The sequence below is a fragment of the Ictalurus punctatus genome, chromosome 20 (assembly GCF_001660625.3).
Source record: "Ictalurus punctatus breed USDA103 chromosome 20, Coco_2.0, whole genome shotgun sequence".
NCBI classification, from domain to species: Eukaryota; Metazoa; Chordata; class Actinopteri; order Siluriformes; family Ictaluridae; genus Ictalurus; species Ictalurus punctatus.
Window position 1 is genome coordinate 8,971,275 of NC_030435.2, and position 14,445 is coordinate 8,985,719.

Consider the following 14,445-nt stretch of genomic DNA (forward strand, 5'->3'; position numbering starts at 1 on the left):
TAGCTCTTCTGCCAGCATCGCACTCAGGTCTCCTGTTGTCGCCTCACGGCCTCTGTAGTTCGTGATGCTCTGTATGCCCTGCCACACCTCCCGTTTATTTTTGCTGGACAGGTGGGACTCTATGCTCCTCTTATAGGCCGCCTTAGCTTCCTTAATACCACCTTTCAGGTTGGCACGGGCAGCTCTGTACAGAGCTCTATTACCAGACCTGAAGGCAGCGTCGTGGGCTTTGAGTAGTGTGCGGACCTGTTTGGTCATCCATGGTTTCTGGTTTTGGAAAACCCGGATGTTTTTTCCCACAGTCACATTTCCGATACAGAACTTGATATAGTCCAGTACCGTTCCTGTTAATGTTTCTAGCTCTTGATGTTCAAACAAATCCCAGTCTGTCTGTTCGAAGCAGTCCTGTAGTTTGCAGAATGCATCATCAGGCCAGGTGGTAACAGTCTTTATAGTGGTCTTGACACTGCGTCTGAGGGGGGTGTAGGCAGGGGAGAGCAGGAGGGAGAGATGGTTTGATTGGCCGAGGTGGGGGAGAGGTATGGTTCTATACGCGTGCTTAATGTTGGAGTAAACATGATCCAGAGTGTTCGCCCCTCTAGTAAAACACTTAACATGTTGATAGAATTTCGGGAGTACAGTCTTCAAGTTCGCCTTATTAAAGTCTCCTGCAATTATGTTAACACCGTCGGGGTAAGCCCGCTGCTGTTTGTTTATGGTGTTCAACAGGAGAGAGAGCGCCGTGTTCACATTGGCGTCGGGTGGAATATACACAGCTGTGATAATCACTACTGTTAGCTCTCTCGGTAGAAAAAAGGGCTGACATCTTAAAGACATGTACTCGAGGTCAGGGGAACAATGTTTATCTATCATTGTTCCGTTGTTACACCAATTCTCATGCACATACATACAGAGCCCCCCCCCAATCTCGCTATGTCGTCTGGGATGTTGTGCGTGTGATGAAACATTCTCGAAATAGGTATGCGGTGTTGGTCCCCAATATCCATTCTTACTCAGAATAAGATCAATAATTAGATTATTGTTGTCCATGTAAACGTAGTCTGTGTGTGCGCACGTAAACCCTCACAAAATGTAATAAACTTTATCTGCACTCTGATTCCCCACTCTGCCACATTCTCAATTGCCATTCTAAACTACAAAGTCAAAAAACAAAAACAAAAATGCAATTTTCATAGCCAATCTTGAAGAGAAAATATGTAATCTATGTAAAAATTTTTTACTTAATTTAATGAGTTTATAATTACTGGTTTTTCACAAACTGTGCATGCAGTCTTCACATGTGCTCACATGTGCATGCGCTCCGAATAGTCGAGCATAATTGATAAATTTTTTTTCCCTCAAAAAAAAAGTGTTGCTGAGCCACAATGTCAGAACTGAAGTTTGTACCCCTGCCTCATTGTCATCAGAACTCCCTAGTCTCATGTAGTCGCCACTCAATGAAATGTCAGCTGTAAGCTGGCAGCCCCTGCACCTCATGAGTGGGCTTCACATGATCTTTTAAGTGGGTGGGGAATGGATGTTTACAACTAAGCGGTTGTTTATGTTGCAGCATTTTGGTCAGATGTAAATCCAAATAAGGTTCTAAATTTTCCAGGTTGGCATCAACATCACCGCACAGTCAGTGCAGGGAATGTCTAAACCAGAGACTGCTTTCTTTAGGTGGTTAATGTGGATACAGTGAGCACATATTTTCTATAGCTTTCATAGCTAATTTTTTACTTTTAGGAGATTCAGACACTGGCTGTACAAGTGCTGTACAATTCTTTTAGCATAGCTGGTTAATTACACTTTGTCAAAGCTGTGTATTAGCGGAGCCCAGCTAACTTGATAAACATTTTATCCTGGCCAGGATGGCAGTTGAGAGCTGAAACCCCACAGTTTAAAGTGTATGCCATAAGGTGTAATGTACAAAAATGACAGCATATAGCTTTAACTAATTAATGCGTATCTATAGGAAGGGAATAAAAAACCGTGGAGACGAGTCATCCATGTTTTTATATGTCTAATATTGAAGTCAAGAGTAAATTTTACGTGCAAGTATGTCTGCCCTGTTCTAGGTTCTAGTTTTTAGCTCATAGCTCCCGCAGATACTGTGTATTAACATATCAAATCATGTATTTCTCGTTTCCACTTCTACTGGTGTAATTATCATTATTATTTAGCATTCTTAGAGCTCATATTGCAGTTTTTAAATGCATTGTTGTGCGTGCGTGTGTGTGTGTGTGTGTGTGTATTTAGAATTTTCCATCGGAGGCGCAAAGGCAGAAGGTCTTTTGCCACACTCTTGAATGATGTGAGCCAGTCCTTGCTTACTGGAAGTATTTTTGGTAGAGATGGCAGACTGCCCTCTACTGAACTATCATCATGTTTGGATATTAGCAACAGCAATGAACGAGACACCTCTGTCTATTTTACATATGGTGAGGGCTTTGTTGTTGAAAATGTTTTTAGACTAAAGTGTGTGTATATGTGTATTCTGGACCTGTGTATGTCTGTTGCAGATCCGACAGAAATGGTGCTTCTTAAAGACAAAGAAACACTTTTACCAGAGGTGGAGTCTCTCTCTGAAGACTGTTCTACCCCTGTTCTGCCTGCTCAGTCACTGTATTGTCTGATTGATGTCACACCACAATCTAAATGTTACTGCACACCCACCAATCCACCCTCAGGTGAGAGGAAAATGTGCTAGAAGGAGAAAGTGCTACTGTTAGTGTACAGTACAAAATATGCATGAATGCTGTCCTCCTATCACATAAATATGTTGGTTTTGTAATAATAATTAACTCTGCAAGCAGACTCTGTGAGTTGCACATTCATAGAAGTGCTACAATCTTTTGCCCAAGAAATCAAAGGAAAGCAGAGACAACTTTAGGCAAAGGGATTCAAGAGTGATTTGTAGTTTCATGATGTGTATGATTTGACCATAGACATTGGTGGAATTCTTTGACTGTAGGAGGAAAGGTATAGATGAACAAATGGGCAGCATGTTGGCATTGCTGCTGCAGCTGCATACTACTGTGCCCTGTAGCGTTGTCTGTTGCTAGTTTGACCTATGGTTGTGATCGCTACTGCTCTGACCTGACGACAGTTTTTTTCTTCTTGCAATGTAACAACACCTAAGGCATTTATATTTTTCCTCATCAGTCCGGGCTTTTTCTTTTTTTTTTTTTTTACATTTATTATATATATATATATATATATATATATATATATATATATATATATATATATATATATATATATATATATATATACATATATATACATACGCGCACACACACACACACACACACACACACACACCACTTTGTGCAAGTGTAGACAGGTATCACAATGATGTGAGCCAACTTTGGTAAAGATTTGGAGAAGGAGTACCATAAATAATAATTAGATGTAAGCATTATTAGTAGAGATGCACCGATGTATCGGCCGATAATTGGTATCGGCCGATAAAGGCAATTTTGCGCACTATGGGCCATTGGCCGATAGTTTAGAAACATCCGATGATCAAGGCTGATTATATCCTGTCATTCAAAAGAGGGCGGGAAAACACATTGATTTCATGCTGTGTGTAAAGATGTCTCTTGTGTGGAATGATGACAAAACTGCAATTTGTAATCTCTGCACTGCTAAAATTTTACACCAGACGCTGCAGCAGTGAAGCGGGAGTTTCGGTGTCGAGTCTATTTTTTTTTTTATTTGCTGTGCTGCTCGAGCTGAATTAAAGGGCCAGTACACCGTTGTAAGATTTAAATGAAGATGAGTTGACAAAAAAGTATATATTGCACAGAAAAATATATTTGTAGAATAATATATTTCATATCCAGTTAATATTAATATATAAAATAGTTTATATTATATATTACCTGTTTGATGTCCAATGATGAAGTAGAAATGATTTTGTTTGTGGTCAGTGAATGTCAGTCTAACAGGTTTTTTAGAAAGCAGTCAATTAATTCTATTAATATGAATTAATAACATTCAATAAGTTAAGACATCTTACTTTAATCTTCAGAATTTATTTAATATCAGTATAATATAAAAACCAGTTACTGTGAAACAATTTGTTGAAATGGAGAAAATAAAGTTTTTATTTGCATTTCTTTCAGAATTGTGGAATTAATTATTATTAATTTAAAAGAAGGCAAAAAGGCAGAACTATCGGTATCAGCTGATATCACTCTGAATAATCGGTTATCGTATTGGCTGAGGAATTTAGTATCGGTGCATCTCTAATTATTAGCCTGTGATTGTATATTTTGACCATTAGGAGGCGCTGACACAAAATTTGTTGCATAGCCTCAGGTCATGGCCCTGAAGTTTTGTGTCAGTGTGCAAAGTCGTTGCTGAGATACATCCTCGTGTCTTGTTTGGTGGCTTTGATGTCAGATTTGTTGGCTCATTAAGGACAAACCATTTGAAGTATTAAAATTTATTTGATAACTTTTGTGAGGGTTACTATGAAGATGACAAATTTATTGATGATTGGACAAAATTTGTAGGAAGAGTAGCAAAAAAAGGTTTTTTGACAAAATCCAAAATTACGGAAAATCTAATTAAGAGGAAATGGACATAATAGGGTGTGTTTAACTCATTTCGACCCAGGGAATCCATAGATATCTGGCTTTTGAATTTTTTTAGTCACACAGTTCAAATGTTGACCATAAACCTACTTCCAAATTAGACCAAAATTTGCGCCAATGATTACAACTTGAATTCCATAACTATGTCAGCATGGTCTGAAGATGATCTGATTCTATTTTCGTAAAAATCTGATGAATGGTCTAGGAGGGGTTTGAAGAAGTAGGTTTTCAAAGTATTTCAAAATGGTGGACAGCAAGTTCAGCCAACCATGGCAAAATTGGTATTGTTCTCGGAATGACCCAAGGAATCGCTCAAGACATTGTCTCATGACAATAAGCAAAAGGTATCAAAAGCTGTCAGGATTTTTTTAAAATTCTGTTATAAATTTTTCATCACAAGTTGGTGCTATCCTGTTTTTGAGTACCTTCAGGGCATGGTGCCAATGACGCATACCGATTTTCATAACAGCACGCAAAGATGTTCATGAAATACAGCATTTTACGACTAAATTCAAAATGGTCAACACCCAAAATGGCCGGTATAAGAAAATTTCATATCATTTGACTCGGTGTCTAAAGAGACCAGTTTCAGGATTTTAGAACAAACCGTTCAGAAGTTATAAGCAAAAATATATTTTTCATCTTGTGAGCATGTTGTGGCGATGTTCCGAAACTGTGCAGGTGCCCTCAAGTCATGATGGCTATGAGGTATACAAAGTTTGGTCTGAATATGCTACAGTGTTATGATGATATAGCCTCAAGTCCCTTTCGGCATGCTAATCATCAAATTCATTTGCAGTTTATTCGGGAACGGTTTCATAAATCATCCTGAATTCCATAACTTTTTCTCGGCATGGTCTGAAGACCTAAAAAATCTAACAAATGGTCTAGGAGGAGTTTGAAAACGTAGGTTTTTCAGAAAATTCAAAATGGTCGAAATTTTTTTATAATGGAACATGATGTCATAGGGTGCATTCGACTCGGCATGAGCCAATAAATCAGAGGAAAATTTATTTATTAGTTTCTAGCCCTTATGGTACAATTGTTATTAGCGTAAACATGAGTGCCATTTTGAGCAGTTGGTACCGATGGTACTAGATGGTTGGAGAGAGCAACTCCAAATTTGCTATAATTACATTTCTGACATTTCCCTATCTGTGTGTCCAATTTCATAACTTTTCTCTGTAGGGTTCTATGGGCTGCCATAGACTGAAGAGCGGAAGAAGAAGAAGGCGAAAGTTGACAAAAACAATTAGCATGTTGTGGCTTACAGCAGTTGGATACAGTTAATGTTTTGGACACTGTTAAAGTGGTTCCTGCGCATCTGCAGTGCTTGGCCCAAATAATAATAATAAGAAAGTTGATGAAAACAATAGGTGCCTATGCACCTGTAGTGCTTGGCCCCTAAATATATTATTGCAATTCAATAATTCAATAGATGAATATGTGAAGAGAGTTTAGAATTTCTAATGTGAAGAGAGTTTAGAATTGGAACATGTAACTAACAGGTGTTTCTTGTTACCCAGATAGGTCCTGTTAGATTTACTGTTAATAACAATAAATAGTCTGAACATCTACTCTTGGTTTTAGCTTGCAGTTTCACCTGTGAAGGCTGCATTTGTTGTTAAAAAGGATAAGCCAACACGAAGATCAGAGAGCTGTCTATGGGAGAAAAGCAAGCCATTTTGAAGCTGAGAAAAGAGGGAAAATCATTCAGATCCATTGCAAAAACACTGGGCATAGCCAGTACAACAATTTGGAATGTCCAGAAAAAGATAGAAACCACTGGTGTACTGAGCAACACTCTCTGAATGGGTCAGCCAAGGAAATCAATAACAGCTGATGACAGAAACATTACGAGGACGGTATAGAAAAATCCAAAAACAACAGTCAGTGACATCACTAATAACCTCCACAGGGCAGGCGTGAAGCTATCACAATCCATCACCCAAAGATGATTTTAAGAGCAGAAATATAGAGGCCATACTACAAGATGCAAACCAGTCATCAGCAGTAAGAATTGGAAAGCCAGACTGGAATTTGCACAAAAAAAAAAATACAGAGATGAGCCACAAAAGTTCTAGAATCAAGATTAACCTCTACCAAAGTGATGAAAAGGTCAAAATGTGGAGAAAGAAATGCTCTGCTCATGATATGAAACATACAGGCTCATCTGGGAAACATGGTGGAGGTAGTGTCATGGGTTGGGCTTGCATGGCTGCTTCTGGAAAAGACTCACTAATCTTTAATGATGATGTAACTCATGATGGTAGTAGCAGAATGAATTCGGAACATTTTTCTGCCAATTTACAGAGAAATGCATTCAAATTAATCGGGAGAAACTTTATCATGCAGCAAGACAATAATCCAAAACACACTGCCAACAAAGGACTTTATCAGGGGCAAAAGTGGAAGGTTTTAGACTGGCCAAGATAATCACCAGACCTTAACCCAATAGAGCATGCATTTCAACTCCTGAAGAGGAGACTGAAGGGAGGAAACCCCCCCCCCCTCCCCCCCAAACAAACAGCAACTGAAAGAGGCTGTGATAAAATCCTGGAAAAGTATCACAAATGAAGAAACTAACAAAAGGCTTGATGCAGTTTTGCAACCAAATATTAAGTGTTATTTACTTTAATTTATTTAGACTTACTTTTGCGCTCCTGAAAATTGGTGGTCTGATACAAAAGGTGCTATGTTTTATGTTGTTTAACACATAGATGTAAATATCAGGAAATTAAAATTGAAATCCTAAACTCTTGTCTTATATCCATCATTTCATCTCAAACCTAAACATCTTTGGTATATAGCACAAACAAATGAATTGGCCTTGTCATTCCAATAGTTTCAGAGGGGAGTGCATGTATTATTTAGCAAATGAGTAACCACTTATATTGGAGATGAAACAAGAATTTTCAGCAATTTCAGGTAATTTACCATAGAAATATAGTGTTTTTATTAACTTTTATAACTGTTAAAATACTACCTATTGCCTCATCTCTATAGAATTTTGCGTGTTTCTTTAAAATAATACTGAAGATGCATGTGCTTACCTAATTTCATGAAGTTCTGAGGTTTTGTTTAGGAATTATAGGCTTTTGGGTACACTTCTTCATGCCCAAATTTTTAAATGACTATATTGTAGCAATCCAAAGACTAATATTCATTAATAAACATTAATGTAGGGAGTCCAGAAAATTGTACTACAGTCCAGAGAATTGTACTTATTGAAGCTGAGAGAAAAACAGTTTTTTAATAATCACATATTTAAAGGAGTCATAACATGATTTCCTTTTGTTTGGGTGTGTAATATAGCTGTTTGTGCATGTATAAGATCTGCAAAGTCATAAAGCTCATAGTCCCGCCCCACCCAAAGGGAGAGAACACTGCTCTAGACCTGTCCAAAACATGTCATTCGAAGTCCAGATTTACTTCCATAACACATCAGGTGCGAAGAAAGAAAGTGAAGCTTCAGTGAATTCAGGTGAAATGTTGCGGCGACGCTGTGTGTTTCAATAATTTGTGTGCAGGACAAATTATACAGAAGTTATAAGCAAAAAAATTCATATCATAACAAGTGGGTGGCGCTGTTCTGAAATTGTTCATGTACCCTCAGGTAATGATTGTTACAATACACCAAAACATTGCGGAGATATAACCTCATGTTAATTTTGGCATGTTCACTGTCATACAATCATGTGAAAAAATAAGTACACTCCATGGAAATTATTTTTAATTTTTTAAAATTTATTTATTTATTTATTTTTACATATTTGGACAAAAACATTTTATTCTCTTTAAAACCGTGCCTATTAATAGAGGTGAGATCAAATGACACATAAAATTTACAGTTTGTACTAATTTTCACAATTTAAATTAACAAAAAAACAGATCAGTCATATGGGAACAAGAACACACCTACATTTTATCACACTTTTAAATCCATAAAATTAGAATCAGGTGCTCAAGATTGGGTGCCAATATTTAGAACCTGCTTAGGGAGTGCAGGTGGAACCTGTCTTATTTAAACCTCTCACATCTAGTGTCTGGTGTTCCTTTTGTTATTGAAGTGAGTGTGCCTACAGCAAGAAGGCTGTGGATGCTTATGAGTCTAGCAAGGAATTTAAACAGATCTCCAAATTATTTGCAATACATCATTCCACTGTAAGGAAAATCATCTACAAATGGTGCAGATTTTAAACGACTGCCAATTTGTCCAGGACTGGACATCCCAGCAAATTCAGCCTAAGAGCAGACCATCTGATGCAAAAAGAAGTTTCCAAGAACCCCAAAACTGAATCATAGGATCTGCTAGTAAGTCTTGCAACTGTTGGTGTCAAAGTTTGACCTGCATGGGAGGTGTGCCAGGAAAAAGCATTTACTGTCTAAAAATAATTTTAGACCAAGACTACATTTTGCCAATGAGCATGTAGGCCAAGACAAGGACTTATGGAATAATGTGCTCTGGATAGACAAATCAAAGATACAGTTGTTTGGCCACAGTAACAGCAGACAGGTTTGGTACTGACCAAAAACAGCATTTCAGGAGAAGCACCTCATACCAACTGTGAAGCATGGTTGAAATGTTATGGTTTGGGGTTGTTTTTCTACCAAGCAAATCCACCAAAGAATGACTCGAAAAGAAGAAATGGAGGGATATGGAATGGCCTAGTTAAAGCCCGGATTTGAATCCCATTGAAATGTTGTGCGGGGATTTGAAACGGGCAGTACATGCAAGAAACCCCTCTAACATCTTGCAACTGAAAGAATATTGCATGGACATGTGGCCAAAAATTCCAGCAAGCCAATGTCAGAGACTGGTGGACAATGATGCAATACAAGACGTTATTTCTGCTAAAGGGGGTAATACTAAAGTCTGAGGCCAAGGGTGTACTTACTTTTTCTGCAAAAAAAAAAAATCATAAAAATTGATATTTCTGTTGAATAACTGATTGAAAAAAGCTATTTTTCCTTGTGGTTTTGATCAAGTATATCAACTTTATTAATAGGCACGGTTTTAAAGATGATAAAATGTTTGATTGTCCAAATATGTCAAAAAAGCCAACAATTTCCATGGGGTGTACTTATTTTTTCACGACTGCATTCGTTGAGATGTTTTATTTATATATATATATATATATATATATATATATATATATATATATATATATATATATATATATATATATATATATATATATATAATATCTCAATGGTATGATCTATCAAAAATGTTTACATATCCATTGTCTGAGGATGAGCTGAATAATATTTGGTGAAGTTTCAACGAACCGTCTAGGAGGAGTTCCCAAAAGTAGGTTTGTCAAAATTCAAAATGGCAGAAATTTTTTCATGAGGGAAATTAAATCAGATATCAGAGAAGTTTTGTTCAGTTTGAGCCAAGGATTCCAATGATATAAGACACTTGAGTGTGTGACAAATGATTAAAAATTTACGGCCATTTAAATAAATATTTTTGTTTTGATCAGTGTAGAGCCTCAGTGTCGGGGTGAGACTTGGTGTCATTTCAAGTCTCTAGGGCTTATGGTTGGTCTGCATGATCAGTTTTAGGGCAGAAAAAATAGTAATAATAAAAATCCCTACAAAAACAAGAGGGTTTCAGTGCTTTGCAGCTGAACCCCTAATAATAACTGAAATAATATTTCTTAAATGTTAGCATGGTGTAACCAAATTTCAAAAAGCTAATTTTTTTTGTTAGTTGAAAGAAAATTGTGACATCACAAGCAAGACCCTTAAGGACCCTTATAATAGTGCACCAAGGTCTGTGAGTTTCTCAGATATATCAGATAATTTTATATCCTAGCAAAGTTAGTTTATATCAAACGGTATGTTCATAGGAAGGTTTTAAACTTCATTACATCTGTTAAAAAAATTATTTAAAACTATTTACATTTAAGAATTTAATTTCAAGGATAAATTCTAATATAGTTGTTCTTTATAACCTTTTTTGGTAACTTACTTATTATAACTTACTTATTATACTTATTAAACTGTTCTAAAAAAGAAAACTTTGTCTAGACAGCACATATTTCTACTCATACAAAGTAACATGACATAATTTAATTAGAACAAAAATTTTATTTAATACATCTAATAGGGAAAGATTGCAAATGGGTTATTTTTTCCCAGTTGCTTTCTGAATGATTTTACAAATTATGACCGTATGAGAACCTATGGACTAAATCCATAATTATATACAGTACTTACAAGCCTATAGAGATTGATGTTATTCATTTGTAAAGGATTTTACTTTAACATGATAATTGATCATCTTTTTCTAGATGCCGTGTTTAGGAAAGCCTTCCTTGTCCTCTTCACACTGTGTCTCTGTGCAAACATGCTTTCCAGGTAAGATCTGGAAAGAAGACATGTGTAAGTGATAAAGTAAGTGGCTAAGTAAAAAAGTGAGAATCTCATCAACTAAAGAATCACTGGATTTTCTGCCATGAAGTCATGGCTGCCATACTTTTTTCTTGTCAGTGAAAGTGCTTCTGAGTAACAGTGCAATTACTTCATATCCTGGCAGATATGTGTGTGGAGGAATTGCAGTAGCAGTGGCTTTCCTTTACCTGATATCATCTGTATGTGAGTACACATACACACATTCACATACTCACATAACCAGCACAGCACATGTATGCACATAGTTATGCTTGACTTGTGAAGTCTCAAGTGATGCTATAATATAAAAAACACCTCAGGTTTTGGTTGTAGGTAATTGCTTTAATAAAGTAAAAGTTCCATGGAACACCCAAGAGGACTGTATAAATAATTTTTTATCTCCACCATTCAGTGGTGGAGGAATTATGTATGGAATTAGGTTGCTTGTGTGTCCTTCCATGCATCTGTCTGAGATTCTCTTTAGTGCAATATCTCAAGAATGAGTGGTTGAATGTTTGTAGGATTTATATGAAATTATCATTGTAACCATCAGATGGGACTATTAGATTAGATTTTGGAATTGTGGAATAATGATACAAATAAGGTCTAAGGTCAAATGTCCAAAATTGTTTTTCTTCAGTAGCTTCCTTATTGTTTGTGTGTCAGGTGGCTCGAAGTCTGGAACAGCACGCACAATTTGGACCAAGACTGAGGTAAGTTGATTTAAAATTCCCTTTATATATAACCATTTATACACTTGGTTTTTAGTTTGACTTTAAGTTCAATATGAATAACATTATTAGTGTGTTCCAAAAGTGCTCACATTGACTTTGTGCCTTTCCTTTAGGACATCACATCAAGAAATAAGTGATGAAGAAACACACAGTGTCTAACAGACACTTACACACACAGTCACAAATAAGCAGAAGTGAATCATTGAATCCACATCTCAAGTATGTGCAAATGTGCATCATTATGGCCAAATGTATTAGCTTTCTAATTTCAGTGATCACTTCTCTCTGTATGCTGTCAATTGTTCTGAAGATTGAATGGTTGCGCTCTCAAAGGAACAACATAACCAGAAAAATTTTACATATGAATTCACTCTTCACTGTTCAATAATTCAATCATACACACTTTTCTGTTCTACAGCTCAAGAGTCTATCCATCGGGTCTTGAAGAGCACCTGACAGTAGTGTACAATGAAGGAACGTGTAGCTATGGAATAGAAAATGGAAGTTAAAAAAGACTATAATGATATTTGTGATATTTTTATATTATCTGAGTATAGGCCAGTAGTAGGGAACACCCACTCTGTGTTCCTTACTGTGTAATACAGTGTTTGGTGTATTTTACTTTGTGTAGTAATAATGATGATGTTTATTATTATTATTATTAGTAGTAGTAGTAGTAGTAGTAGTAGTAGTATTAAACAATAACTAAATAATAATAACTTAATAATAATAACAATTACATAGCAATAGAAATGGTTTAGCTGCACCCAACATGGCTTATTAGATCAGTGTTATGAATATTAACACGTTCAATTGAATTGCAGTGTACTTTGGGTCAGAAATATACTGATCAGTGCCTCTGTTGTGGTCAGCACAAACACTGACTTGATTGGTATTTAATAAAGTTGGCAATAATCTAATTTGTTTTTTTTATTTATATTATTATTATTTTTTTTACATATTGAGATAATACATTATAAGAAATATATATATATATATATATATATATATATATATATATATATATATATATATATATATATATATATATATATTTTTTTTTAAACATTATACTTGTATTAACATTCCATAGAAGGTAAAGTGGATCAAAAAAGATCTTATAGTCTGGGTTGGTTAAATGTAGACTATTGGGCTTTAACTGAAAGCTGTAATAACACAGCAACAAAAATACATCTCTTAAAAGAGGAGAGGTAGAATTGTGAAGAGATGCTACTTACGATCATACAGGTCATAGATAGAGCCAAATCGTTGTGACCCTGTTCAGATTTCTTGAGACATTGCTTTATTGGGTACACCTCAATTGGAATGAGACTGGGATCAAAGATAAGCTATGTAGTATTCTTTAGCAGATATTCCATCTTTTCACAGTAAGCACTTAGGCCACACAAATATTGTGAATGAGTTATTAAACTGAATTTATTTTGTGGCTCAAACCTGTCCTTGACTGAATATCAGTGACTATCAGTAATTCATAACTTAGCATAACAAAGTTTTTTAAGACAGCTTTTGTTAAACCATCCCTTTACATCTTTACACACAGAGCTAAGTATAAGTGTGAATAGGGTCCAGTGTGACTCGGAGACGCATTGTGATCCAATCACTCAAACCACCTTTGGAGGTGGTCTGCAACGCATATGACCACATAACATTTGTAGTGTAAACACAAGTGTGTCTTGATGCATCCTGGACAGCAACAAAGGACCACCTAATTGACTGTACTAGCTGGAATATATCTAATCATTGCAAGACTATTTAGAAATTGAGCTGTACTGTAGAGTTCTCCACTGCTGGCCTAATGGATAACGGTGATGCTGTAGCAGCAGAAACAAAAGCAGCTGCTTTTGTAGCTTCTTTTGTTGTCTCAGTTCTCATTCGTTTATAAGTTTCATTAGCAGAGCACGTGTGAAACAGCCCGTTTATATACCTGACATGAAATAACATTTGTGGGACATTTCTGCCTGAAAACAAATGCAGTGGAAGACACCCTTCCTCCAGCAGAAAGGATGCATGAATTCCAATCACAAGTGGTCACTGATCTGATCACTTGGATAGGATGTTAATGCCAGGTGTGAACAGGGCCTAAGACAATAAACTATGACTTAACTACCATGCTAAAATGACCCACAAAGTATGGTTGGGTCCAAATATGGGCCAGATGTTTTTGCCATCTGAGTAAGGAGCACCCTTTTCAACACAAAATAGAGAAAGTGGATAACTTACACCCTTGTGCACACCAATGAGGACTAGAAGGCTGCAAGTGCACCACTGTGTACAGAGCGTCACTCTGTTAAAATGAGCATGATGAATATGGTGATCCTCCAGCTCTAACAATGATGGTTGTTTCATTACGCTTTGGGCTTACATGCATGCACATTGTAGGCACAAGTAATCGTGCATAGTCTTCGGCATTCTTGCAACGTGCCTTTTGGGGTGATAAATCCTAAACGGGTTTAACTTTATGACTTGTAATATGCTAAAATTGACACAACTTGGCAATTTGTAGTGGTATAGGCCTGTGGTTTTCAAAGTGGGGGCCGCCAGGGGGCGCCCTGGGGGGCCTCAACAATTTGGTGTGAAAAATAAATATATGTATGTTTTCTCTTTCTCACTCTCTCTCACACACACACACACACAATCAATTCCTAATGTGATGTAAGATGTCATTATTAATAAATAAAAAAAAA

At 36.4% G+C, this 14,445-nt stretch overlaps 1 protein-coding gene across 3 annotated transcripts in view; it reads left to right on the top strand.

Annotated features, from left to right (window-relative positions):
• Positions 1-12,660, top strand: part of tmem71 (transmembrane protein 71) — a 36,875-nt gene extending 24,215 nt beyond the window's left edge. For 2 of the 3 annotated variants that reach the window (XM_017496226.3, XM_017496227.3), the window contains 6 exons: positions 2,260-2,441; positions 2,523-2,690; positions 10,907-10,973; positions 11,152-11,210; positions 11,673-11,719; positions 11,854-12,660. In XM_017496226.3, coding sequence (XP_017351715.1) covers positions 2,260-2,441; positions 2,523-2,690; positions 10,907-10,973; positions 11,152-11,210; positions 11,673-11,719; positions 11,854-11,877 — 547 coding nt within the window. In that variant the 3' untranslated portion in view covers positions 11,878-12,660. The remainder of the gene's footprint in view (positions 1-2,259; positions 2,442-2,522; positions 2,691-10,906; positions 10,974-11,151; positions 11,211-11,672; positions 11,720-11,853) is intronic. The other variant, XR_001815840.3, reaches the window with a different exon arrangement.
• The last annotated feature ends 1,785 nt before the right edge of the window (positions 12,661-14,445 follow it).